The sequence below is a fragment of the Anser anser genome (assembly GCF_964211835.1).
Source record: "Anser anser genome assembly, chromosome: 4".
In the NCBI taxonomy this organism is placed as follows: Eukaryota; Metazoa; Chordata; class Aves; order Anseriformes; family Anatidae; genus Anser; species Anser anser.
In genome coordinates this window covers 23,474-49,858 of record NC_139724.1, presented here as the reverse complement: position 1 = coordinate 49,858, position 26,385 = coordinate 23,474, and the positions used below count along the sequence as shown (strand labels likewise).

The window sequence follows — 26,385 nt, the reverse complement described above, 5'->3', positions numbered from 1 at the left end:
ATAGACTGACCATAAACATCGATCACCTGCACCGCTGGGGGGGAGAAGGTGGAAGAGGGTGGCTGGGGGGGAAGGTGCTTTTGGTTGCTTTCGTTTGTTTCTCGCTTCTCTACATTGCGTAGTAATAAGCAATAAATCTTTCTGTCTTTCTATGCTGAGTGTGTTTTGCTTATCACGATATTTACTGTGTAATCTCCTCATCCTTATCTCAACCCTTGAGCCCTTTTTCCTTGTATTTTCTCCCTGTCCTTCTTTGAGGAGGGAGAGGGAGAGAGCGGTTTTGGTGGAGCTCGGTCGCCTACCCCTGTAAAACCACCACAGGGGAAGATGTTCAGGTGTTTCCCTCTGAGGGTCTGAGGTGAGGCTGTTTGTCGCTGCAGTTGTCGCTGGCTGGTTGTCGCTGCAGTTTTTTTAACTACATCCAATAGAGTAAAATTCCAGTTTCTCTTTTAGAGGTGCTCTAGGTGGCTTCAGAGAACGGGTGGAAGTATCTGCCACGTGGGGTAGGTAAGGGGCTGAGGTAAAGGAGGGGATGAGAGTAACTGTCCTGAGGGTGCAGTGGCTTTTCTTGCTGTGGTTGCTTTCTGTTCTGCTTATCAGGTGCCACAGGCAAGGTGGGCTGTGATAGTCTTTAGAATAGGAGCAAAGGAGGTCACTGGAATGCTGTTTGGTTCCTGAGAAAGGTGTTGCAGAGGAAAAAGGTGGTCTGGCGTGGCAGCTCCTGATGATGGTGGTCGTCTTCAGTAGGTGAAGCGGTGCCTGAAGCCCCATGCCGTGGAGCCTGAGCACGCCTCGCTGAGGATGAAGCCTGCTTTCCAGCAGTTCCCAAAACTGTGTTGAGGCTGAAATGGTGTGTCTGTGTTTGGGCTGGGGTTGCACCTTGGTGAGTGTAGGGATGAGTTTTAAGTTGGTACAGCAGAGGGCCAGGCTCCATTGTCCTGTAGTGTGTTTTGACCCATCAGCATAGCCTTTTGGTTTACAGATAGCCTACTCAAGTACGTGATTTTTCCTGCGAGTGATGTTATTACATGGAATTGTTGGTTTTTTTGTTGTTTTGGCGTGTGATCTGTTATGCTCCCAGATTTTTCTTTCTTTGTAAAGAAAGGTTTGAGCTAATTCCAGCTGAAAAAAATTCAGTTGCTTGGTCGTATTGTCCTTTCAATATTCAAAGCTGCAGCAAAAGCATGGGTATTGTTGCTTCTAGAATCACCCCAGTTCTCTTGTCTGCAGTCTGCATGCTATTGAGGTAAACCAGATTTAAAAAAAAAACAACACAGTAAACAGAAACAAGAAACAAACCACCACAGCTGTTGCTCCTGCTCTCTTCCTACTTTCTTGTGCTTTGCCCCTCCCCTTTCCCAGGTGATTGGGTTTGGGTGCTGGGCAGGGCCAAATGGTATATGAGCCCCAGGTATGCCATTAGGGAGTTCATTGTGCCTGGGCTGCTCTTTGGGGTAAGTGCTTTGCTTTCCTTCAGTCAGTTGCAGGGTTCTTTGGGCAGGTTGGAGTCTATGGATTTCTAGATTTTAAGTGCTTGGAAATCACTTACTAGAGGGATATTTAGCAGAGGTTGCTGGCTCACTTGTTTTTGGGATGGTGGGATCCACTTGTGTTTTTGGGTTATATTTGAATCTCTAGACGTATGAAGCCACTTGTGTAACTCTCCAGAGGACTAAAAAGAGCTTGATTACACACTGCAAGAGGCTTGACCATGTAGGCGCAGTATTACCAAGAGACTGAGCAGGGTCGTATCAGAGTTACCTTTTTCATCTGTAAAGGGTAAGTCTGTGATTAGCCCTGCTGGGGCTGCTGTGTGTGCATGGCTTTTTGGCATTTGTGGAGCTCAGTTGTTTTTTTTTTGTGTGTGTGGTATTACTTTTTTTTTTTCTTTTGAGAGCCAAATAGTGTGTGCGCTGAGCGTGGTTGGCAGGAGGAGGTGGGGAATTGTCTGGCAGGGGAGCTGTTCAGGACTGGTAGGTTTGGTTTCTAGGAGCGTGCGGCATCCTTCCTGTGCGATGCCACTGATTGTTGGGCAGGAAGGTTCCAGCTCGTGTGTCTTAAACAACGTAGCTTGTGCAGTGTGTGTTGTGTGGCCCGGGCAGAGTTTGCCGCGGCGCTGTGAGCGAAGAATCTCAGCTCGAGCTGGTGAGCAGCTGAAGTAAAGGAGCTGGGAAGAGAGAGGTATTGCAGCAGGTACGCTGTGGCTGTGAGGTGCCTCAGGGTGTGCTTTTCTCTCGTCTCTGCAGGGGCTTCATGAAGTCTTGGACAGGGAAATCCCCGTGTCACGGAGCAGTGAGGGAAGGTGGGAGTTTTATCAGCCTGGTGATCCCTTATCTGAAGCGAAGGGAAGACATTCAGGTGTTTCCCTCTGAGGGTCTGAGGTGAGGCTGTTTGGGACAGAGGAGTAATGTGGCAGGTGGTCGCTTGCAAGCACAGTGGTCATTTTGTCCTTCTGTGTTCCCAGGTGGCATGGGTGATGGTGGCCGTTCCTTTCGAGCTTGGATCTAACTTGCAGGTACAGAGGCAAGTAGACTGCTGTTTTGAAACGAAAACATTAAATATGGGGTGACTTCTGTTGTTGAGGGATGGGTGCTAATGCTGTCAGCTGAATGTTTGTCTTCTGACTGTGTTTTCCTTTGTTCAGGCTGAAACGCAGTGTGCAGTACAGGACGTCACAACCCGAGCTACCTCTGGAGTGACTCTGGTGAGTGATGAACAGAGGTAGGTGTTATTTTTGGGGTGCGGTTGTCGCTGCAATTTTTTTAACTACATCCAATAGAGTAAAATTCCAGTTTCTCTTTTGGAGGTGCTCTAGGTGGCTTCAGAGAACGGGTGGAAGCATCTGCCACGTGGGGTAGGTAAGCGGCTGAGGTAAAGGAGGGGATGAGGGTAACTGTCCTGAGGGTGCAGTGGCTTTTCTTGCTGTGGTTGCTTTCTGTTCTGCTTATCAGGTGCCACAGGCAAGGTGGTGGGCTGTGATAGTCTTTGGAATAGGAGCAAAGCAGGTCACTGGAATGCTGTTTGGTTCCTGAGACAGGAGTTGTAGAGGAGAAAAGCTTTCAATATTCAAAGCTGAAGCAAAAAAAATAAACCACAGCTGCTGCTTCTCCTCTTTCTACTTTCTTGTGTTTTGCCCCTCCCCTTTCCCAGGTGATTGGCTTTGGGTTCCAGGGAGGGCCTGGTGGTCATTGAGTCACAGGCATCCCATCAGAGAGCTCATTCTGCCTGGGCTGCTCTTTGGGGTAAGTGCTTTGTCTTTCCTTCAGTGAGTTGCAGGTTTCTTTAGGTGGTTAAGAGTCTATGGACTGATGCGTTTCCAAGTAGAGACCGGTACGCCCATCTTTGTGAGGTAACAACTGGTAGGATCTGTTAGAGTAAACCAATCTAGTAATAGGTGCCTGTATTGCATGCAGCTCTTCTTCAGGTGAGTAATTGTTATAGCGTGTTTACGGATAGGATGGCAGTGTTACTTTGTGTGTTTGCTTTGTGGTTCTGGGTCCCTTATGATTTTTGCTGATTTAAGCCAAATATTATGAAAGTTATAACCTTGGTGGCAAAGTGATGGAGCAGGGTTTAGGAGATAAGTATCATCGAGGCTCCCTGTGTAAGCATGTGTCTGAAAAGAGCAGCAGTAGGCGTGTAAGGGGTAGTCTTTTTCAGGGTTAGGGACAGTTTGTTTTATTTTTGGAGCTTTTGCCTGTGGTTTGTGTGGCTGTAGAGTGTTTAGACGTTGCAGCCTTCTAGTTTTTAAGTGCTTGGAATTCACGTAATAGAGGTGTGCTTAGGAGGTGTTGCTGGCTAACTTGTTTTTGGGAAATGGTGGGGTACGGTTCCTTTTTTTTTCAGTTATCTTTTAATCTCTAGGTATATCAAGTCATTTGCATAACTGTCCAGAGGCTTCACAAGGAGCTTCAGTACGCATCAGAAGGGGCTTGACCGCATAAGTGCAGTATTACGGAGAGACTGAGCAGGGTCACCGTTCTCATCTGTAAAGGATAAGTCTGTGATTACCCCTGTCGGGGCTGCTGTGCATTCATGGCTTTTTGGTATTTGTGGACCTGAGGATGTGGTTTTTTTTTTCTGGCTCTCGTCTCTGTGTTTGAGTCCTCTGCAAGGAGCTGTACTGTTTACGTGTCCATCACGGATATGACCTCCTCTTTTTGTTTCTTGTAGCCCAGGGCATGGGCACGGACACTTGAATGAGGCACGAGGGTGAGTGGACGGCAGTGTGGGCCCTGCGTTGGTCAGTGGATTGTGTTGGTCTGCTTTGCCTGTTATGCAGGCTTTGGAAGCACCTTGCGACAGCAGAGTACATCTCCTGCCACGTTCCTGAGGCGCGCCAGGCGTCAGCGGTTCCAGTTCCTGAAATGCTGGAGATGCTCGGAGCACAAGAGGAGCTGGGAGCGTGATGCATCTCCTTGGGATGTTAGGTGAGCGAAGCGGTGGTACTGGGTTGGGGAACGTGGGTCTGGGGCTTCTTGGCTGTTGGGGTAGGGGAGGAAAGAAGAGGAGTGGGTATAGACTGTTTTGTGGATTTTCACGTTTGTTTGTTCTTTCTCCTTGGTCTAAGCTACGTGACCTTGGCTCAGCACAGTAAATGGAAGCGCTAAGCCTGGATCGGGAAGGTGAGTGGAGAAAAGTTGGGAAAAGGGCATTGGTTTTGGTTTGGTAGTCTATTGGTCCCACCTCTGGGTGACTCCTCTTTTCCGGGGACGAAGAAGATAGTGGGGACATCCTAGTTGGCTTCTGTGGTCCACCTTGAGGATGGATTGTGACCCCTGAGAATTAAGTCCAGGGGCAAATACTGTGTGTTTGGGGGTGGTTGGCAGGGGAAGGCGGGCAGTTGTCTGGAGTTGGTCTATCTGACTTCAGTAGCAGAGCAGGTCAGCGGACTACTGTTTTGTTTTTGAGGTGGGTGTTTCACTAGAAGACGTTTGGCTGGTGTGCCAGTGCCCGATGGCACTTTATTTCTGCAGGTGAAGAGGAGCCTCGTGCCGGAAGCAATGTCCTGGCTAGCCTTCGTGTTCCTTGATGAGGATGGAACCTGCCTCCCATCATTCCCAAGCTAAGTTGCGGGGCAAGTGCTATGTTTGCTTTTGGGTTTTGAATGCACACATAGGGCGAGGGTCTGTGCTTTTAAGTCATTGCTGTGGATGGGGCCTTTTAGGATTGATCACGGTCAGACAGTGTGTGGGGGCGTGGGATTCTGTCAGGTAGGGCATGAGCACGTGCCAGGCAGGGCAGTTCCAGCTTGGTGTCTGTGTTCTGTGTTGTCTGTGCTGTGCTGTTGCTCCTGGTGCTTGGCAGGCCCTGGGGAAGCCTTCCTGAGGGTGTCGAACACTTGACCTCACTGGAATAATGCTGATGCTCAATTGGAAGCTGAGCATTTCTTATCTTGCAGTGGGAGCCTAAAGAGATCATTTCTTCTGTGCGTGTAATTTTTTTGTATCAAATGTTTCTTGATGCGATCATCATATGTTACGCGCTCCTCAAATCTTGATATCCTCATTGCCTTTTTCCACTGGACGGATTAGATGGGCAACTTGTTAGCCACACCAAAGGTCCTAAATGCTTGTTTCATCATCGTAGGGCTGATCTGAGCACTTCTTGACTTGCAGTCGCAGCTTCAAGCGCAGATGTGTTTCAGGTCTTGTGCATCATATTCGGTTTCAGATGGCATCTGTTTCCATCCTCGCTGTTGCGGAAGTCATGTGGGCTTCATCAGGAGCTCTGTCTTGGGAGTTCATTTCCGAAGCATTTTTCTTCCGGGGTTTGCACTCCCCATCCTTCTGGTCTCTTGCCTTGAAGGCAGGCTTTTTATGCCTCCATCATCCCAGTTCTGGCAGTTGCTTCCAGTCGCATGTCGTGACATTTGAGTCTCTCCTTGGGTCTGCTGCAGAGCACCTGTTCTGACTTGCTGTCGCTGTAGGGCTTCCCTCTGGGAGTCCTTTTTTTGCGCCTTGTGTTCTGTGTTTTGTTCGTAACGTTTGTAGCATGCCTGTGTGTGTGTTTGGCCTGGAGCTGTCCTGCCTGGCAGTTAGTGATGGTAGCTAACGTGGCGGTGTACTAATACATTGTCCGGACTGTTTTGGCAAAGACATCCGGTCTGCCTCTGGGCACGTACTGAAGGGCAGCTGGCACAGAGTCATCTCTGTGGTGTTTGGCAAATGTGGAGGGGGAGACTTGAGCTGCTTGCGAGCAGCTGTTTGCATAGTGCTTGAATAGTGCTAGAGGAGAGGTCTGTCATTGAATCTTGAAAGCTCGCAGATGTGGAGTGTTTTTATTTTTCTCCAGTCCTAGATAAACCTTAGGAGCAACCGGTCAAAGGAAAGAGCTCCTTCTGGAGCTGTCAAGCTCTCGTTCGGCAGCTCGGTGACTGTCTTGATCTACTTCTGAGGTGCCGAGGCAAGTTGTCTGCTGTTTTGAAATGATAAAACTAGACATGGGGTCCCTTGTGTTGTTGAGGGATGGGTGCTAATGCTGGCAGCTGAATGATTACCTTCTATGTTTTCGTTTGTTAAAGCTGAAACACAGCGTACAACCTGGGACGTCACACCCAGAGCTGCTTTTGGCAAGGTGAGCGATGAACAGACGGAGCACTTATAGTTGGGTTGCGGTTCTCACTGTCACTCTAAGTGACCCCTCTTTTCTGTTTTAGAGGTGTTGTAGCTAGCTTAAGAGGGTAGATGGAAGCATCTGCCTCGGGGTAGGTAAGCGGGTAGAGGTAAGGCAGCAGATGAGAGTAACTGTCCTAGCTGTGCTGCGGCTTTGGATGCTGCCGCGGCCTATGCTTTTCTTCCTCTTTCACTGGTGTCTCGCACAGGCTCAAAGGAGCAAACTGCATTCTGAAGAGCTGCTTAAGTAGGGGGGCTGGTCATGAGCTGGGTTGGAGCGGAATGGCCAAGTAGCACGAGGTGACTATGAAAGGTCTCTGTCTTGCTTTGCAGGTGCCATGGCAGGCTCTTCACAGAAGTGGCTGAGGATTTGAGATGAGGCCGGAGAGTGACAAGGAGCAGCACGTGCAGGGATGGTTTCCAAGCGCTGCGGTTGCTTTCTCTTCTGTTGATCAGGTGCCACAGGCAAGGTGGGCTGTGACATCAGTCTTTAGAATGGGAGCAAAGCAGGTCACTGGAATGCCGCAGGGCATCTGAGAAGGGTGTTTTAACAGGAAAAGTTTGTCTGGCATGGCGGTGTCTGATGGCAGTGTGTTTCCACAGGTGAAGAGGTGCCTGGAGCCCCATCTCATGTAGCCTGCACGTGCCTTGAGGATAAAGCCTGCTTTCCAGCAGTGTGGAAAGCACCACCAGTCTGTGGTGCCGGCCCGGCCGAGTTGGAGCATGTGAGCAGCTGAAGAAAAAGAGCTAGTGAAAGAGAGGTATTGCAGCAGGTAGGCTGTGCCTGTGAGGTGCCTGAGGATCTGCCTTTTTTTTTTCTTTTGTGGGTGCTTCCTGCAGCCTTGGAGAGGTGAATCCCCACTTTGTGGAGTGCTGAGGAAAGGCGAGAGGGTCGTCAGCCCAGTCAGTGTCCCTAAGCAAGGTCCCCCTAAGGCAAGTCCTTGAAGTGTTTCCCCTGGTTTAGCAGGTGCTGCAGCAGGCCTTCCTCAGACTCTGCTGAGGGTCTGAGGTGAGGCTGGGTGGGATAGAGGAGCAGCGTGGTGGGTGATTACTTGAGAACACAACGATCATTTTATCCCTTTGTTTTCCCAGGTGGTGTGGGTGATACTGGCTGTACTGTTGGAGCTTGGACTCAGACAGGAACGGGTGAGCACAACCGTATGTTGCTTCAGTGGTAGTCAGTATTGCGGAGGAGGTGGGCATCAGGGCCGGTGTGCTAGTGAATGCTGGTACGCTGTTTTTGCAGATGATGATGAGCCTGGCCATGGACTAAGATGTCTCAGTGTCTGTGCATTTCTTGAGGTGGAGGGAATTTACCATCCAGCAATCTGAGAGCTAAGTTGAGGGGCACCTGGTATTTGCATATGTGGTGTGGCTGATGGGAGCTGGGAGCCGGAGCAGCATGGAGCCAGCCGGCTGAATATACTTGGTGCCACCGTGAGGGTGGTTCAGGCTGCTTGAGGCTGGGTCACCAGGCTAATAGAAGGAGCAGGGGGTATTTTGTAGTGTGAGAGTATGTGCCAGGCAGGACAGTTCCCATCTGTTTATTTGTCTTGTAGCGCTGCTTCTGCAGGGTGTGTTCTGTGTCATGCACTCCTCGGGTCTTTGTGTCAAATGTTTCTTGATGCGATCATCATATGTTACGTGCTCCTCAGGTCTTGATATCCTCATTGCTTTTTGCACTGGACAGACTAGAAAGGCAACTTGTTAGCCGTACCAAAGGTCCTAAATGCTTGTTTTGTCATCATGGGTCTGATCCGAGCACTTCTTGTATTGCAGACGCAGCTTAAAGCGCCGATGTGTTTCAGGTCTTGTGCATCATATTCGGCTTCAGATGGCATCTGTTTCCATCCTCACTCTTGCAGAAGTCATCTGGGTCGCATCAGGAGCTCTTGCTTGGGAATTCATTTCCTAAGAGATTTCTTCTGGGGTTTGCACTCCCCATCCTTCTGGTCTCTTGTCTTGAAGGCAGGCTTTTTATGCCTCCATCATCCCAGTTCTGGCAGTTGCTTCCAGTCGCATGTCGTGACATTTGAATCTCTCCTTGCTGAATCTCTCCTGCTGCAGAGCACCTGTTCTGACTTGCTGTAGGGCTTCCCTCTGGGAGTCATTTTTTTTTGTGCCTTGTGTTCTGTGTTTTGTTCGTAAGGTTTGTAGCGTGCCTGTGTGTGTGTGTGTTTGGCCTGGAGCTGTCCTGCCTGGCAGTTAGTGATGGTAGCTAACGTGGCGGTGTACTAATACATTGTCCGGACTGTTTTGGCAAAGACATCCGGTCTGCCTCTGAGCACGTACTGAAGGGCAGCTGGCACAGAGTCATCTCTGTGGTGTTTGGCAAATGTGGAGGGGGAGACCTGAGCTGCTTGGGAGCAGCTGTTTGCATAGTGCTTGAGTAGTGCTAGAGGAGAGGTCTGTCATTGAATCTTGAAAGCTCGCAGATATGGGGTTTTGATTTTTTGTTTGTATTTCGTTCCCCTCCCCAGTAGAGGGGTAAACCTTAGGAGGAACCGGTCACAGGAAAGAGCTCCTTTTGGAACTGTCAAGGACTCGGTAGGCAACCCGGTGACTGGCTTGATCTACTTTCCAGGTGCTGAGGCAAGGGGGCTGCTGTTTTGAAATGATAAAATTAGCCATGGGGTCCCTTGTGTGGTTGAGGGATGGGTGCTAATGCTGGCATCTGAATGATCATTTTCTGACTGTTTTCATTTGTTAAAGCTGAAACACAGCGTACAACCTGGGACTTCACGACCAGAGCTGGTTTTGGCAAGGTGAGCGATGAACAGATGTAGCAGTTATTTTAGGGGTGCGGTTGTCACTGCAGTTACTTAACTACACAAAATACAGTTAAAGTCCTGTTTATATTCCAGAGGTGTTGTAGCTGGCTTAAGAGAGCAGATGGAAGCATCTGCCTCGAGGGCAGGTGAGGGGGCAGAGTAAGGGAGCAGGTGAGAGTACCTGTCCTAGCTGTGCTGCGGCTTTGGATGCTGCCGCGGCCTATGCTTTTCTTTTTCTTTCGCAGGTGCCTCGCACAGACTCAGAGGGGCCAAGCTGCGCTCTGAAGAGCAGCACGAGAAGGGCAGGCTGGTCGTGAGTGGAGCAGTGGAGCAGAATGGCCAAGTTGCGCAAGGTGACTGTGAAGGGTATCCATCTTGCTTTGCAGGTGCCCTGGCAGGCTCTACGCAGAAGTGGCTGTGGATTTGAGAAGAGGTTACAGAGCATCAAGGAGCGGCACGTGCAGTGACGGTTTCCAAACGGTATGGTTGCTTTCTCTTCTGTTGGTCAGGTGCCACAGGCAAGGTGGGCTGTGACATCAGTCTTTAGAATCGGAGCAAAGCAGGTCACTGGAATGCCGCGGGGCATCTGAGAAGGGTGTTTTAACCGAAAAAGCTTGTCTGGCATGGCAGTGCCTGATGGCAGTGTGTTTCCACAGGTGAAGAGGTGCCTGAAGCCCCATCCTGTCTAGCCTGCGCACACCTCGCTGAGAAGGAAAGCCGCTTTCCAGTAATTCAGAAAGCCAAGTTACGTCTCGGCCTCGAGCATCTGGGGCGTGTGCCTGTGCTTTTGGGCCTGTCTGTAGCACAGGGCACATTTATCTTAGATGGAGCTAACGAGCAGCTGAAGTAAAGCAACTGGGAAGAGAGGTATTGCAGCAGGTACGCTGTGGCTGTGAGGTGCCTCAGGGGGTGCTTTTCTCTCGTCCCTGCAGGTGCTTGGTGCAGTCTTGGACAGGGAAATCCCCGTGTCACGGAGCAGTGAGGGAAGGTGAGCGTGTTGTCAGCCTGGTCGTCCCTTAACCAAAGTGAAGGGACGTAGTGGGTTTATGTGGCAAGGTTTTGGTAGCAGGGGGCTCTAGGGGTGGCTTCTGTGCGAAGAATCTAGAAGCTGCCCCATGTTAGGTAATGGCCCCGCTGCTGAGCCGAGCCAATAAGTGATGTTGTTTGCGCGTCTGTGAGAGCATATTTAAGACAGGAAAAAAAAAAAAAAAAAACAAAGACGCTGTGCCATGCAGCAGCTGGGAGAGCAAGAGGAGTGAGGAACAGCCTTGCAGGCGCCAAGGTCAGTGAAGAAGGAGGGGGAGAGGTACTCCTGGTGCCGGAGCAGAAGTCCCCTGCGGCCTGTGGCGAGGACCATGGTGAAGCAGGCTGTCCCCCTGCAGCCCACGGAGTACCACGGTGGAGCAGGGTTCCATGCTGCAGCTGGTGGAGGAGGCCACGGTGGAGCAGGTAGACCTGCACTGATGGAGGCTGCGGCCTGTGGAAGACCCTTGCCGGAGCAGATTCTGGGCCGGACCTGTAGACCGTGGAGAGGAGACCACGCAGGAGCAGGTGAGCTGGCAGGAGCTGCTGCCCGTGGGGGACCCAGGTTGGAGCAGTTTGCTCCTGAGGGATGGACCCCGTGGTATGGACCTACATCTGGAACAGTTCTGGAAGAGCTGCTGCCTGTGGGAAGGCCATGCCAGATCAGTTGACCAAGGACTGCATCCTGTGGGAGGAACCCCACAGCACAGGGGATGAGGGTGTCCGAGGAGGAGTGGCGGCAAAGAAGCGCTATAGACTGACCATAAACATCGATCACCTGCACCGCTGGGGGGGAGAAGGTGGAAGAGGGTGGCTGGGGGGGAAGGTGCTTTTGGTTGCTTTCGTTTGTTTCTCGCTTCTCTACATTGCGTAGTAATAAGCAATAAATCTTTCTGTCTTTCTATGCTGAGTGTGTTTTGCTTATCACGATATTTACTGTGTAATCTCCTCATCCTTATCTCAACCCTTGAGCCCTTTTTCCTTGTATTTTCTCCCTGTCCTTCTTTGAGGAGGGAGAGGGAGAGAGCGGTTTTGGTGGAGCTCGGTCGCCTACCCCTGTAAAACCACCACAGGGGAAAAGATGTTCAGGTGTTTCCCTCTGAGGGTCTGAGGTGAGGCTGTTTGTCGCTGCAGTTGTCGCTGGCTGGTTGTCGCTGCAGTTTTTTTAACTACATCCAATAGAGTAAAATTCCAGTTTCTCTTTTAGAGGTGCTCTAGGTGGCTTCAGAGAACGGGTGGAAGTATCTGCCACGTGGGGTAGGTAAGGGGCTGAGGTAAAGGAGGGGATGAGAGTAACTGACCTGAGGGTGCAGTGGCTTTTCTTGCTGTGGTTGCTTTCTGTTCTGCTTATCAGGTGCCACAGGCAAGGTGGGCTGTGATAGTCTTTAGAATAGGAGCAAAGGAGGTCACTGGAATGCTGTTTGGTTCCTGAGAAAGGTGTTGCAGAGGAAAAAGGTGGTCTGGCGTGGCAGCTCCTGATGATGGTGGTCGTCTTCAGTAGGTGAAGCGGTGCCTGAAGCCCCATGCCGTGGAGCCTGAGCACGCCTCGCTGAGGATGAAGCCTGCTTTCCAGCAGTTCCCAAAACTGTGTTGAGGCTGAAATGGTGTGTCTGTGTTTGGGCTGGGGTTGCACCTTGGTGAGTGTAGGGATGAGTTTTAAGTTGGTACAGCAGAGGGCCAGGCTCCATTGTCCTGTAGTGTGTTTTGACCCATCAGCATAGCCTTTTGGTTTACAGATAGCCTACTCAAGTACGTGAATTTTCCTGCGAGTGATGTTATTACATGGAATTGTTGGGTTTTTTTTGTTTTGGCGTGTGATCTGTTATGCTCCCAGATTTTTCTTTCTTTGTAAAGAAAGGTTTGAGCTAATTCCAGCTGAAAAAATTTCAGTTGCTTGGTCGTATTGTCCTTTCAATATTCAAAGCTGCAGCAAAAGCATGGGTATTGTTGCTTCTAGAAACACCCCAGTTCTCTTGTCTGCAGTCTGCATGCTATTGAGGTAAACCAGATTTAAAAAAAAAACAACACAGTAAACAGAAACAAGAAACAAACCACCACAGCTGTTGCTCCTGCTCTCTTCCTACTTTCTTGTGCTTTGCCCCTCCCCTTTCCCAGGTGATTGGGTTTGGGTGCTGGGCAGGGCCAAATGGTATATGAGCCCCAGGTATGCCATTAGGGAGTTCATTGTGCCTGGGCTGCTCTTTGGGGTAAGTGCTTTGCTTTCCTTCAGTCAGTTGCAGGGTTCTTTGGGCAGGTTGGAGTCTATGGATTTCTAGATTTTAAGTGCTTGGAAATCACTTACTAGAGGGATATTTAGCAGAGGTTGCTGGCTCACTTGTTTTTGGGATGGTGGGATCCACTTGTGTTTTTGGGTTATATTTGAATCTCTAGACGTATGAAGCCACTTGTGTAACTCTCCAGAGGACTAAAAAGAGCTTGATTACACACTGCAAGAGGCTTGACCATGTAGGCGCAGTATTACCAAGAGACTGAGCAGGGTCGTATCAGAGTTACCTTTTTCATCTGTAAAGGGTAAGTCTGTGATTAGCCCTGCTGGGGCTGCTGTGTGTGCATGGCTTTTTGGCATTTGTGGAGCTCAGTTGTTTTTTTTTTGTGTGTGTGGTATTACTTTTTTTTTTTCTTTTGAGAGCCAAATAGTGTGTGCACTGAGCGTGGTTGGCAGGAGGAGGTGGGGAATTGTCTGGCAGGGGAGCTGTTCAGGACTGGTAGGTTTGGTTTCTAGGAGCGTGCGGCATCCTTCCTGTGCGATGCCACTGATTGTTGGGCAGGAAGGTTCCAGCTCGTGTGTCTTAAACAACGTAGCTTGTGCAGTGTGTGTTGTGTGGCCCGGGCAGAGTTTGCCGCGGCGCTGTGAGCGAAGAATCTCAGCTCGAGCTGGTGAGCAGCTGAAGTAAAGGAGCTGGGAAGAGAGAGGTATTGCAGCAGGTACGCTGTGGCTGTGAGGTGCCTCAGGGTGTGCTTTTCTCTCGTCTCTGCAGGGGCTTCATGAAGTCTTGGACAGGGAAATCCCCGTGTCACGGAGCAGTGAGGGAAGGTGGGAGTTTTATCAGCCTGGTGATCCCTTATCTGAAGCGAAGGGAAGACATTCAGGTGTTTCCCTCTGAGGGTCTGAGGTGAGGCTGTTTGGGACAGAGGAGTAATGTGGCAGGTGGTCGCTTGCAAGCACAGTGGTCATTTTGTCCTTCTGTGTTCCCAGGTGGCATGGGTGATGGTGGCCGTTCCTTTCGAGCTTGGATCTAACTTGCAGGTACAGAGGCAAGTGGACTGCTGTTTTGAAACGAAAACATTAAATATGGGGTGACTTCTGTTGTTGAGGGATGGGTGCTAATGCTGTCAGCTGAATTTTATCGTCTGACTGTGTTTTCCTTTGTTCAGGCTGAAACGCAGTGTGCAGTACAGGATGTCACGGCGCGAGCTACCTCTGGAGTGACTCTGGTGAGTGATGAACAGAGGTAGGTGTTATTTTTGGGGTGCGGTTGTCGCTGCAATTTTTTTAACTACATCCAATAGAGTAAAATTCCAGTTTCTCTTTTGGAGGTGCTCTAGGTGGCTTCAGAGAACGGGTGGAAGCATCTGCCACGTGGGGTAGGTAAGCGGCTGAGGTAAAGGAGGGGATGAGAGTAACTGTCCTGAGGGTGCAGTGGCTTTTCTTGCTGTGGTTGCTTTCTGTTCTGCTTATCAGGTGCCACAGGCAAGGTGGTGGGCTGTGATAGTCTTTGGAATAGGAGCAAAGCAGGTCACTGGAATGCTGTTTGGTTCCTGAGACAGGAGTTGTAGAGGAGAAAAGCTTTCAATATTCAAAGCTGAAACAAAAAAAAATAAACCACAGCTGCTGCTTCTCCTCTTTCTACTTTCTTGTGTTTTGCCCCTCCCCTTTCCCAGGTGATTGGCTTTGGGTTCCAGGGAGGGCCTGGTGGTCATTGAGTCACAGGCATCCCATCAGAGAGCTCATTCTGCCTGGGCTGCTCTTTGGGGTAAGTGCTTTGTTTTTCCTTCAGTGAGTTGCAGGTTTCTTTAGGTGGTTAAGAGTCTATGGACTGATGCGTTTCCAAGTAGAGACCGGTACGCCCATCTTTGTGAGGTAACAACTGGTAGGATCTGTTAGAGTAAACCAATCTAGTAATAGGTGCCTGTATTGCGTGCAGCTCTTCTTCAGGTGAGTAATTGTTATAGCGTGTTTACGGATAGGATGGCAGTGTTACTCTGTGTGTTTGCTTTGTGGTTCTGGGTCCGTTATGATTTTTGCTGATTTAAGCCAAATATTATGAAAGTTATAACCTTGGTGGCAAAGTGATGGAGCAGGGTTTAGGAGATAAGTATCATCGAAGCTCCCTGTGTAAGCATGTGTCTGCAAAGAGCAGCAGTAGGCGTGTAAGGGGTAGTCTTTTTCAGGGTTAGGGATAGTTTGTTTTATTTTTGGAGCTTTTGCCTGTGGTTTGTGTGGCTGTAGAGTCTTTAGACGTTGCAGCCTTCTAGTTTTTAAGTGCTTGGAATTCACGTAATAGAGGTGTGCTTAGGAGGTGTTGCTGGCTAACTTGTTTTTGGGAAATGGTGGGGTACGGTTCCTTTTTTTTTCAGTTATCTTTTAATCTCTAGGTATATCAAGTCATTTGCATAACTGTCCAGAGGCTTCACAAGGAGCTTCAGTACGCATCAGAAGGGGCTTGACCGCATAAGTGCAGTATTACGGAGAGACTGAGCAGGGTCACCGTTCTCATCTGTAAAGGATAAGTCTGTGATTACCCCTGTTGGGGCTGCTGTGCATTCATGGCCTTTTGGTATTTGTGGACCTGAGGGTGTGTTTTTTTTTTTTCTGGCTCTCGTCTCTGTGTTTGAGTCCTCTGCAAGGAGCAGTACTGTTTGCGTGTCCATCACGGATATGACCTCCTCTTTTTGTTTCTTGTAGCCCAGGGCATGGGCACGGACACTTGAATGAGGCACGAGGGTGAGTGGACGGCAGTGTGGGCCCTGCGTTGGTCAGTGGATTGTGTTAGTCTGCTTTGCCTGTTATGCAGGCTTTGGAAGCACCTTGCGACAGCAGAGTACATCTCCTGCCACGTTCCTGAGGCGCGCCAGGCGTCAGCGGTTCCAGTTCCTGAAATGCTGGAGATGCTCTGAGCACAAGAGGAGCTGGGAGCGTGATGCATCTCCTTGGGATGTTAGGTGAGCGAAGCGGTGGTACTGGGTTGGGGAACGTGGGTCTGGGGCTTCTTGGCTGTTGGGGTAGGGGAGGAAAGAAGAGGAGTGGGTATAGACTGTTTTGTGGATTTTCACGTTTGTTTGTTCTTTCTCCTTGGTCTAAGCTACGTGACCTTGGCTCAGCACAGTAAATGGAAGCGCTAAGCCTGGATCGGGAAGGTGAGTGGAGAAAAGTTGGGAAAAGGGCATTGGTTTTGGTTTGGTAGTCTATTGGTCCCACCTCTGGGTGACTCCTCTTTTCCGGGGACGAAGAAGATAGTGGGGACATCCTAGTTGGCTTCTGTGGTCCACCTTGAGGATGGATTGTGACCCCTGAGAATTAAGTCCAGGGGCAAATACTGTGTGTTTGGGGGTGGTTGGCAGGGGAAGGCGGGCAGTTGTCTGGAGTTGGTCTATCTGACTTCAGTAGCAGAGCAGGTCAGCGGACTACTGTTTTGTTTTTGAGGTGGGTGTTTCACTAGAAGACGTTTGGCTGGTGTGCCAGTGCCCGATGGCACTTTATTTCTGCAGGTGAAGAGGAGCCTCGTGCCGGAAGCAATGTCCTGGCTAGCCTTCGTGTTCCTTGATGAGGATGGAACCTGCCTCCCATCATTCCCAAGCTAAGTTGCGGGGCAAGTGCTATGTTTGCTTTTGGGTTTTGAATGCACACATAGGGTGAGGGTCTGTGCTTTTAAGTCATTGCTGTGGATGGGGCCTTTTAGGATTGATCACGGTCAGACAGTGTGTGGGGGCGTGGGATTCTGTCAGGTAGGGCTTGAGCACGTGCCAGGCAGGGCAGTTCCAGCTTGGTGTCTGTGTTCTGTGTTGTCTGTGCTGTGCTGTTGCTCCTGGTGCTTGGCAGGCCCTGGGGAAGCCTTCCTGAGGGTGTCGAACACTTGACCTCACTGGAATAATGCTGATGCTCAAACGGAAGCTGAGCATTTCTTATCTTGCAGTGGGAGCCTAAAGAGATCATTTCTTCTGTGCGTGTAATTTTTTTGTATCAAATGTTTCTTGATGCGATTATCATATGTTACGCGCTCCTCAAATCTTGATATCCTCATTGCCTTTTTCCACTGGACGGATTAGATGGGCAACTTGTTAGCCACACCAAAGGTCCTAAATGCTTGTTTCATCATCGTAGGGCTGATCTGAGCACTTCTTGACTTGCAGTCGCAGCTTCAAGCGCAGATGTGTTTCAGGTCTTGTGCATCATATTCGGTTTCAGATGGCATCTGTTTCCATCCTCGCTGTTGCGGAAGTCATGTGGGCTTCATCAGGAGCTCTGTCTTGGGAGTTCATTTCCGAAGCATTTTTCTTCCGGGGTTTGCACTCCCCATCCTTCTGGTCTCTTGCCTTGAAGGCAGGCTTTTTATGCCTCCATCATCCCAGTTCTGGCAGTTGCTTCCAGTCGCATGTCGTGACATTTGAGTCTCTCCTTGGGTCTGCTGCAGAGCACCTGTTCTGACTTGCTGTCGCTGTAGGGCTTCCCTCTGGGAGTCCTTTTTTTGCGCCTTGTGTTCTGTGTTTTGTTCGTAACGTTTGTAGCATGCCTGTGTGTGTGTTTGGCCTGGAGCTGTCCTGCCTGGCAGTTAGTGATGGTAGCTAACGTGGCGGTGTACTAATACATTGTCCGGACTGTTTTGGCAAAGACATCCGGTCTGCCTCTGGGCACGTACTGAAGGGCAGCTGGCACAGAGTCATCTCTGTGGTGTTTGGCAAATGTGGAGGGGGAGACTTGAGCTGCTTGCGAGCAGCTGTTTGCATAGTGCTTGAATAGTGCTAGAGGAGAGGTCTGTCATTGAATCTTGAAAGCTCGCAGATGTGGAGTGTTTTTATTTTTCTCCAGTCCTAGATAAACCTTAGGAGCAACCGGTCAAAGGAAAGAGCTCCTTCTGGAGCTGTCAAGCTCTCGTTCGGCAGCTCGGTGACTGTCTTGATCTACTTCTGAGGTGCCGAGGCAAGTTGTCTGCTGTTTTGAAATGATAAAACTAGACATGGGGTCCCTTGTGTTGTTGAGGGATGGGTGCTAATGCTGGCAGCTGAATGATTACCTTCTATGTTTTCGTTTGTTAAAGCTGAAACACAGCGTACAACCTGGGACGTCACACCCAGAGCTGCTTTTGGCAAGGTGAGCGATGAACAGACGGAGCACTTATAGTTGGGTTGCGGTTCTCACTGTCACTCTAAGTGACCCCTCTTTTCTGTTTTAGAGGTGTTGTAGCTAGCTTAAGAGGGTAGATGGAAGCATCTGCCTCGGGGTAGGTAAGCGGGTAGAGGTAAGGCAGCAGATGAGAGTAACTGTCCTAGCTGTGCTGCGGCTTTGGATGCTGCCGCGGCCTATGCTTTTCTTCCTCTTTCACTGGTGTCTCGCACAGGCTCAAAGGAGCAAACTGCATTCTGAAGAGCTGCTTAAGTAGGGGGGCTGGTCATGAGCTGGGTTGGAGCGGAATGGCCAAGTAGCACGAGGTGACTATGAAAGGTCTCTGTCTTGCTTTGCAGGTGCCATGGCAGGCTCTTCACAGAAGTGGCTGAGGATTTGAGATGAGGCCGGAGAGTGACAAGGAGCAGCACGTGCAGGGATGGTTTCCAAGCGCTGCGGTTGCTTTCTCTTCTGTTGATCAGGTGCCACAGGCAAGGTGGGCTGTGACATCAGTCTTTAGAATGGGAGCAAAGCAGGTCACTGGAATGCCGCAGGGCATCTGAGAAGGGTGTTTTAACAGGAAAAGTTTGTCTGGCATGGCGGTGTCTGATGGCAGTGTGTTTCCACAGGTGAAGAGGTGCCTGGAGCCCCATCTCATGTAGCCTGCACGTGCCTTGAGGATAAAGCCTGCTTTCCAGCAGTGTGGAAAGCACCACCAGTCTGTGGTGCCGGCCCGGCCGAGTTGGAGCATGTGAGCAGCTGAAGAAAAAGAGCTAGTGAAAGAGAGGTATTGCAGCAGGTAGGCTGTGCCTGTGAGGTGCCTGAGGATCTGCCTTTTTTTTTTCTTTTGTGGGTGCTTCCTGCAGCCTTGGAGAGGTGAATCCCCACTTTGTGGAGTGCTGAGGAAAGGCGAGAGGGTCGTCAGCCCAGTCAGTGTCCCTAAGCAAGGTCCCCCTAAGGCAAGTCCTTGAAGTGTTTCCCCTGGTTTAGCAGGTGCTGCAGCAGGCCTTCCTCAGAATCTGCTGAGGGTCTGAGGTGAGGCTGGGTGGGATAGAGGAGCAGCGTGGTGGGTGATTACTTGAGAACACAACGATCATTTTATCCCTTTGTTTTCCCAGGTGGTGTGGGTGATACTGGCTGTACTGTTGGAGCTTGGACTCAGACAGGAACGGGTGAGCACAACCGTATGTTGCTTCAGTGGTAGTCAGTATTGCGGAGGAGGTGGGCATCAGGGCCGGTGTGCTAGTGAATGCTGGTACGCTGTTTTTGCAGATGATGATGAGCCTGGCCATGGACTAAGATGTCTCAGTGTCTGTGCATTTCTTGAGGTGGAGGGAATTTACCATCCAGCAATCTGAGAGCTAAGTTGAGGGGCACCTGGTATTTGCATATGTGGTGTGGCTGATGGGAGCTGGGAGCCGGAGCAGCATGGAGCCAGCCGGCTGAATATACTTGGTGCCACCGTGAGGGTGGTTCAGGCTGCTTGAGGCTGGGTCACCAGGCTAATAGAAGGAGCAGGGGGTATTTTGTAGTGTGAGAGTATGTGCCAGGCAGGACAGTTCCCATCTGTTTATTTGTCTTGTAGCGCTGCTTCTGCAGTGTGTGTTCTGTGTCATGCACTCCTCGGGTCTTTGTGTCAAATGTTTCTTGATGCGATCATCATATGTTACGTGCTCCTCAGGTCTTGATATCCTCATTGCTTTTTGCACTGGACAGACTAGAAAGGCAACTTGTTAGCCGTACCAAAGGTCCTAAATGCTTGTTTTGTCATCATGGGTCTGATCCGAGCACTTCTTGTATTGCAGACGCAGCTTAAAGCGCCGATGTGTTTCAGGTCTTGTGCATCATATTCGGTTTCAGATGGCATCTGCTTCCCTCCTCGCTGTTGCGGAAGTCATGTGGGCTTCATCAGGAGCTCTGTCTTGGGAGTTCATTTCCGAAGCATTTTTCTTCCAGGGTTTGCACTCCCCATCCTTCTGGTCTCTTGCCTTGAAGGCAGGCTTTTTATGCCTCCATCATCCCAGTTCTGGCAGTTGCTTCCAGTCGCATGTCGTGACATTTGAATCTCTCCTTGCTGAATCTCTCCTGCTGCAGAGCACCTGTTCTGACTTGCTGTAGGGCTTCCCTCTGGGAGTCATTTTTTTTTGTGCCTTGTGTTCTGTGTTTTGTTCGTAATGTTTGTAGCGTGCCTGTGTGTGTGTGTTTGGCCTGGAGCTGTCCTGCCTGGCAGTTAGTGATGGTAGCTAACGTGGCGGTGTACTAATACATTGTCCGGACTGTTTTGGCAAAGACATCCGGTCTGCCTCTGGGCACGTACTGAAGGGCAGCTGGCACAGAGTCATCTCTGTGGTGTCTGGCAAATGTGGAGGGGGAGACCTGAGCTGCTTGGGAGCAGCTGTTTGCATAGTGCTTGAGTAGTGCTAGAGGAGAGGTCTGTCATTGAATCTTGAAAGCTCGCAGATATGGGGTTTTGATTTTTTGTTTGTATTTCGTTCCCCTCCCCAGTAGAGGGGTAAACCTTAGGAGGAACCGGTCACAGGAAAGAGCTCCTTTTGGAACTGTCAAGGACTCGGTAGGCAACCCGGTGACTGGCTTGATCTACTTTCCAGGTGCTGAGGCAAGGGGGCTGCTGTTTTGAAATGATAAAATTAGCCATGGGGTCCCTTGTGTGGTTGAGGGATGGGTGCTAATGCTGGCATCTGAATGATTATCTTCTGACTGTTTTCATTTGTTAAAGCTGAAACACAGCGTACAACCTGGGACTTCACGACCAGAGCTGGTTTTGGCAAGGTGAGCGATGAACAGATGCAGCAGTTATTTTAGGGGTGCGGTTGTCACTGCAGTTACTTAACTACACAAAATACAGTTAAAGTCCTGTTTATATTCCAGAGGTGTTGTAGCTGGCTTAAGAGAGCAGATGGAAGCATCTGCCTCGAGGGCAGGCGAGGGGGCAGAGTAAGGGAGCAGGTGAGAGTACCTGTCCTAGCTGTGCTGCGGCTTTGGATGCTGCCGCGGCCTATGCTTTTCTTTTTCTTTCGCAGGTGCCTCGCACAGACTCAGAGGGGCCAAGCTGCGCTCTGAAGAGCAGCACGAGAAGGGCAGGCTGGTCGTGAGTGGAGCAGTGGAGCAGAATGGCCAAGTTGCGCAAGGTGACTGTGAAGGGTATCCATCTTGCTTTGCAGGTGCCCTGGCAGGCTCTACACAGAAGTGGCTGTGGATTTGAGAAGAGGTTACAGAGCATCAAGGAGCGGCACGTGCAGTGACGGTTTCCAAACGGTATGGTTGCTTTCTCTTCTGTTGGTCAGGTGCCACAGGCAAGGTGGGCTGTGACACTAGTCTTTAGAATCGGAGCAAAGCAGGTCACTGGAATGCCGCGGGGCATCTGAGAAGGGTGTTTTAACCGAAAAAGCTTGTCTGGCATGGCAGTGCCTGATGGCAGTGTGTTTCCACAGGTGAAGAGGTGCCTGAAGCCCCATCCTGTCTAGCCTGCGCACACCTCGCTGAGAAGGAAAGCCGCTTTCCAGTAATTCAGAAAGCCAAGTTACGTCTCGGCCTCGAGCATCTGGGGCGTGTGCCTGTGCTTTTGGGCCTGTCTGTAGCATTTGGTACCTGCATTAGTACTTTCTTGGCATATATTTAGGCTTTTGGGGCCTGTGTCTTGGGGGTGTGTGGAGCTGCTTGTACACCTTTGGGACTGTGTTTTGGGGGGGGTGTCAGGGCCTGCATCTGGGGGGGTTGGAAGCTGCTCCTACAGTGTAGGGATCTGTATCTGTGGGGGTTGGGAGTTGCTTGTACACTGCAGGGACTTGCATCTGGGGGGGGTTGGGAACTGCTTGTACACTGCAGGGACTTGCGTCTGGGGGGGGTTGGGAGCTGCTTGTACGCCTTTGGGACTTGCATCTGGGGGGGGTTGGGAGCTGCTTGTGCACTACAGGGACTTCCCTCTATGGGGCTTTGGGGCCTGCCTCTGGGGGGGGGCGCTGGTTGGGAGCTGCTTTCACACCCTTGGGGCCTGCATCTGTGGGGGCTTGGTGCCTGCGTCTGGGGAGTGGGGGGGTTCAGAGCTGGTTGTACAGTATAGGAGCCTGCGTTGGGGGGGGGGGGTTGGGAGCTGCTTGTATACTGTAGGGGCCTGCTTGTACACCTTTGGGGCCTGAGTCTGGGGTGTGGGGGCTGGGGTTGGGGCCTGGGGCCTGCATCGGGGTGGGGTGGGGTCCAGTTCATGGGGGGCGGGTTGGGAGCTGCTTGTGGACAGTTGGGGTCTGCATCTGGGTGTGGTTGGGGCCTGCGTCTTGGGGGGGGCAGGTTGGAGCTGGTTGTACACCTTTCGGGCTTGCATCTGGAGGGGGTTGGGGCCTGCCTTTTGGGGGGTGGTTGTGAGCTGCTTGTATACTGTAGGGGCCTGCTTGTACACCTTTGGGGCCTGCGTCTGGTAGGGGTGGGAGCTGCTTGTACACTGTTAGTGCCTGCCTTGGGGGGGGGGTTGGGGCATGTGCCTTGGGGGTGGGTTTGGGAGCTGCTTCTACGCTGTAGGGGTCTGGGTCTTGGGGGGTTGGGGCTGTTTGTACACCTTTGGGGCGTGCCTCTGGGGAGGGTGGGGAGTTGTTTGTACACCTTTGGGGCCTGTGTCTGGGGGTGGGTTGTGGCCCGCTTGTAGACTTCTGCAGCCTGCGTCTGGTGTTTGGGGGCTTTTCTGTAGCGTTTGGGGCTTGCATTTTGGCTTTGGGATGTGTCTTGAGCTTCTGGGGCCTAGCTGTAGTGCTTGGGGCCTGCATCTGGGGCTTTTCTGTAGCATTTTGGTCGCGTGTTTGTGATTCGGGGTCTGTATCCAGGGTTTTGCCTTTTTTTGTAGTTTTCAGCTTTGTGTCAGTTTCTTTGTGGGTTGCCTGGGGTTGGGGGCAGTTTGGGGTTTGGATCATTAGTCAGTGTCATTAGCGTCGGGGGGTTGATATGAAGGGTTAGGGTTGTGGTTAGAGTTGTTAGGGTTAAAGGGAATAAGGATTTTAGGGTAAGGGGATCAAGGTTGTGGGAATAAAAATGTTTTTGCACAGAGTTACATTGTTTAGAGGGAAGGAAGGTGGTATTGAGATATGCTTGCAGTGATAAGAAAGCTTAACAGACGACCTTGTGAAATGCAGACAACCAGAATCCTTAGAGCAATTGGGTGGAAATCACGGTGTAAGAAACATTACCACCTCAAAGAGGAAAACAGTCAAGGAAAAAAGAAAATTGACTTGTAACAGGCCAGCAGCTGTGTATTTTCAGTGAAGTACCGGATAGATTGTGAACCTGGATTACCCAGTCAATGGGGAAACTGAAGCGAAGAATCTCAGAGCTGGTGAGGAGCTGAAGTAAAGGAGTTGGGAAGAGAGAGGTATTGCAGCAGGTACGCTGTGGCTGTGAGGTGCCTCAGGGTGTGCTTTTCTCTCGTCTCTGCAGGGGCTTCATGAAGTCTTGGACAGGGAAATCCCCGTGTCACGGAGCAGTGAGGGAAGGTGGGAGTTCTATCAGCCTGGTGATCCCTTATCTGAAGCGAAGGGAAGACATTCAGGTGTTTCCCTCTGAGGGTCTGAGGTGAGGCTGTTTGGGACAGAGGAGTAATGTGGCAGGTGGTCGCTTGCAAGCACAGTGGTCATTTTGTCCTTCTGTGTTCCCAGGTGGCATGGGTGATGGTGGCCGTTCCTTTCGAGCTTGGATCTACCTTGCAGGTACAGAGGCAAGTGGACTGCTGTTTTGAAACGAAAACATTAAATATGGGGTGACTTCTGTTGTTGAGGGATGGGTGCTAATGCTGTCAGCTGAATTTTATCGTCTGACTGTGTTTTCCTTTGTTCAGGCTGAAACGCAGTGTGCAGTACAGGACGTCACGACCCGAGCTACCTCTGGAGTGACTCTGGTGAGTGATGAACAGAGGTAGGTGTTATTTTTGGGGTGCGGCTGTCGCTGCAGTTTTTTTAACTACATCCAATAGAGTAAAATTCCAGTTTCTCTTTTGGAGGTGCTCTAGGTGGCTTCAGAGAACGGGTGGAAGCATCTGCCACGTGGGGTAGGTAAGCGGCTGAGGTAAAGGAGGGGATGAGAGTAACTGTCCTGAGGGTGCAGTGGCTTTTATTGCTGTGGTTGCTTTCTGTTCTGCTTATCAGGTGCCACAGGCAAGGTGGGCTGTGATAGTCTTTGGAATAGGAGCAAAGCAGGTCACTGGAATGCTGTTTGGTTCCTGAGAAAGGTGTTGCAGAGGAAAAAGGTGGTCTGGCGTGGCAGCTCCTGATGATGGTGGTCGTCTTCAGTAGGTGAAGCGGTGCCTGAAGCCCCATGCCGTGGAGCCTGAGCACGCCTCGCTGAGGATGAAGCCTGCTTTCCAGCAGTTTCCAAAACTGTGTTGAGGCTGAAATAGTGTGTCTGTGTTTGGGTTGGGGTTGCACCTTGGTGAGTGTAGGGATGAGTTTTAAGTTGGTGCAGCAGAGGGCCAGGCTCCATTGTCCTGTAGTGTGTTTTGACCCATCAGCATAGCCTTTTGGTTTTCAGATAGCCTACTCAAGTACGTGATTTTTCCTGCAAGTGATGTTATTACATGGAATTGATTTTTTTTTTGCATGTAATCTGTTATGCTCCCAGATTTTTCTTTCTGTATAAATAAAGGTTTGAGCTAATTCTAGGTGAAAAAATTTCAGTTACTTGCTTGGTCATATTGTCTTTTCAATATTCAAAGCTGCAGCAAAAGCATGGGTATTGTTGCTTCTAGAATCACCCCAGTTCTCTTGTCTGCAGTCTGCATGCTGTTGAGCTAAACCAGATTTAAAAAAAAGAAAAAAAAAAACAAACCCCAAAACAAAAAAAAAACCCACAGCTGCTGTGCTTATTGTGCTCTTTCTACTTTCTTGTGCTTGCCACCTCCCCTTTCCCAGGTGATTGGGTTTGGGTGCTGGGCGGGGCCAAATGGTATATGAGCCCCAGGTATGCCATTAGGGAGTTCATTGTGCCTGGGCTGCTCTTTGGGGTAAGTGCTTTGTTTTTCCTTCAGTCAGTTGCAGGGTTCTTTGGGCAGGTTGGAGTCTATGGATTTCTAGATTTTAAGTGCTTGGAAATCACTTACTAGAGGGATATTTAGCAGAGGTTGCTGGCTCACTTGTTTTTGGGATGGTGGGATCCACTTGTGTTTTTGGGTTATATTTGAATCTCTAGACGTATGAAGCCACTTGTGTAACTCTCCAGAGGACTAAAAAGAGCTTGATTACACACTACAAGAGGCTTGACCACGTAGGCGCAGTACTACCAAGAGACTGAGCAGGGTCGTATCAGAGTTACCTTTTTCATCTGTAAAGGGTAAGTCTGTGATTAGCCCTGCTGGGGCTGCTGTGTGTGCATGGCTTTTTGGCATTTGTGGAGCTCAGTTGTTTTTTTTGTGTGTGTATGGTATTACTTTTTTTTTCTCTTTTGAGAGCCAAATAGTGTGTGCGCTGAGCGTGGTTGGCAGGAGGAGGTGGGGAATTGTCTGGCAGGGGAGCTGTTCAGGACTGGTAGGTTTGGTTTCTAGGAGCGTGCGGCATCCTTCCTGTGCGATGCCACTGATTGTTGGGCAGGAACGTTCCAGCTTGTGTGTCTTAAACAACGTAGCTTGTGCAGTGTGTGTTGTGTGGCCCGGGCAGAGTTTGCCGCGCGCTGTGAGCGAAGAATCTCAGTTCGAGCTGGTGAGCAGCTGAAGTAAAGGAGCTGGGAAGAGAGAGGTATTGCAGCAGGTACGCTGTGGCTGTGAGGTGCCTCAGGGTGTGCTTTTCTCTTGTCTCTGCAGGGGCTTCGTGCAGTCTTGGACAGGGAAATCCCCGTGTCACGGAGCAGTGAGGGAAGGTGGGAGTTTTATCAGCCTGGTGATCCCTTATCTGAAGCGAAGGGAAGACATTCAGGTGTTTCCCTCTGAGGGTCTGAGGTGAGGCTGTTTGGGACAGAGGAGTAATGTGCAGGTGGTCGCTTGCAAGCACAGTGGTCATTTTGTCCTTCTGTGTTCCCAGGTGGCATGGGTGATGGTGGCCGTTCCTTTCGAGCTTGGATCTACCTTGCAGGTACAGAGGCAAGTGGACTGCTGTTTTGAAACGAAAACATTAAATATGGGGTGACTTCTGTTGTTGAGGGATGGGTGCTAATGCTGTCAGCTGAATGTTTGTCTTCTGACTGTGTTTTCCTTTGTTCAGGCTGAAACGCAGTGTGCAGTACAGGACGTCACGGCGCGAGCTACCTCTGGAGTGACTCTGGTGAGTGATGAACAGAGGTAGGTGTTATTTTTGGGGTGCGGTTGTCGCTGCAGTTTTTTTAACTATATCAAGTAGAGTAAAATTCCAGTTTCTCTTTTGGAGGTGCTCTAGGTGGCTTCAGAGAACGGGTGGAAGCATCTGCCACGTGGGGTAGGTAAGCGGCTGAGGTAAAGGAGGGGATGAGGGTAACTGTCCTGAGGGTGCAGTGGCTTTTGCTGCTGTGGTTGCTTTCTGTTCTGCTTATCAGGTGCCACAGGCAAGGTGGTGGGCTGTGATAGTCTTTAGAATAGGAGCAAAGCAGGTCACTGGAATGCTGTTTGGTTCCTGAGAAAGGAGTTGTAGAGGAGAAAAGCTTTCAATATTCAAAGCTGAAGCAAAAAAAAATAAAC

At 50.4% G+C, this 26,385-nt stretch overlaps 1 protein-coding gene across 10 annotated transcripts in view; it reads left to right on the top strand.

Annotated features, from left to right (window-relative positions):
• Positions 1 to 1,866: 1,866 nt before the first annotated feature.
• Positions 1,867 to 26,385, top strand: part of LOC310898771 (uncharacterized protein) — a 25,677-nt gene continuing 1,158 nt past the window's right edge. Inside the window, exons 1-29 of one of the 10 annotated variants that reach the window (XR_014583679.1) lie at positions 1,867 to 2,381; positions 2,465 to 2,515; positions 2,645 to 2,704; positions 2,807 to 2,854; positions 3,151 to 3,242; positions 3,865 to 4,430; positions 4,571 to 4,625; positions 4,977 to 5,077; positions 6,295 to 6,405; positions 6,524 to 6,576; positions 6,948 to 7,084; positions 7,218 to 7,339; positions 7,455 to 7,547; positions 7,707 to 7,760; positions 7,861 to 9,379; positions 18,110 to 18,246; positions 18,380 to 18,501; positions 18,617 to 18,709; positions 18,869 to 18,922; positions 19,023 to 20,359; positions 20,488 to 20,717; positions 20,792 to 20,848; positions 20,933 to 21,026; positions 21,203 to 21,290; positions 22,889 to 23,088; positions 25,540 to 25,674; positions 25,757 to 25,815; positions 25,937 to 25,996; positions 26,099 to 26,146. Coding sequence is in view for 1 of the 10 variants with exons in the window: in XM_083834225.1 (XP_083690351.1) it covers positions 23,197 to 23,245; positions 23,408 to 23,466; positions 23,587 to 23,646; positions 23,758 to 23,800 (211 nt within the window). In the remaining 9 variants the exon portion in view is untranslated. The other 9 variants (XM_083834225.1, XR_014583680.1, XR_014583681.1 and 6 more) reach the window with 9 other exon arrangements.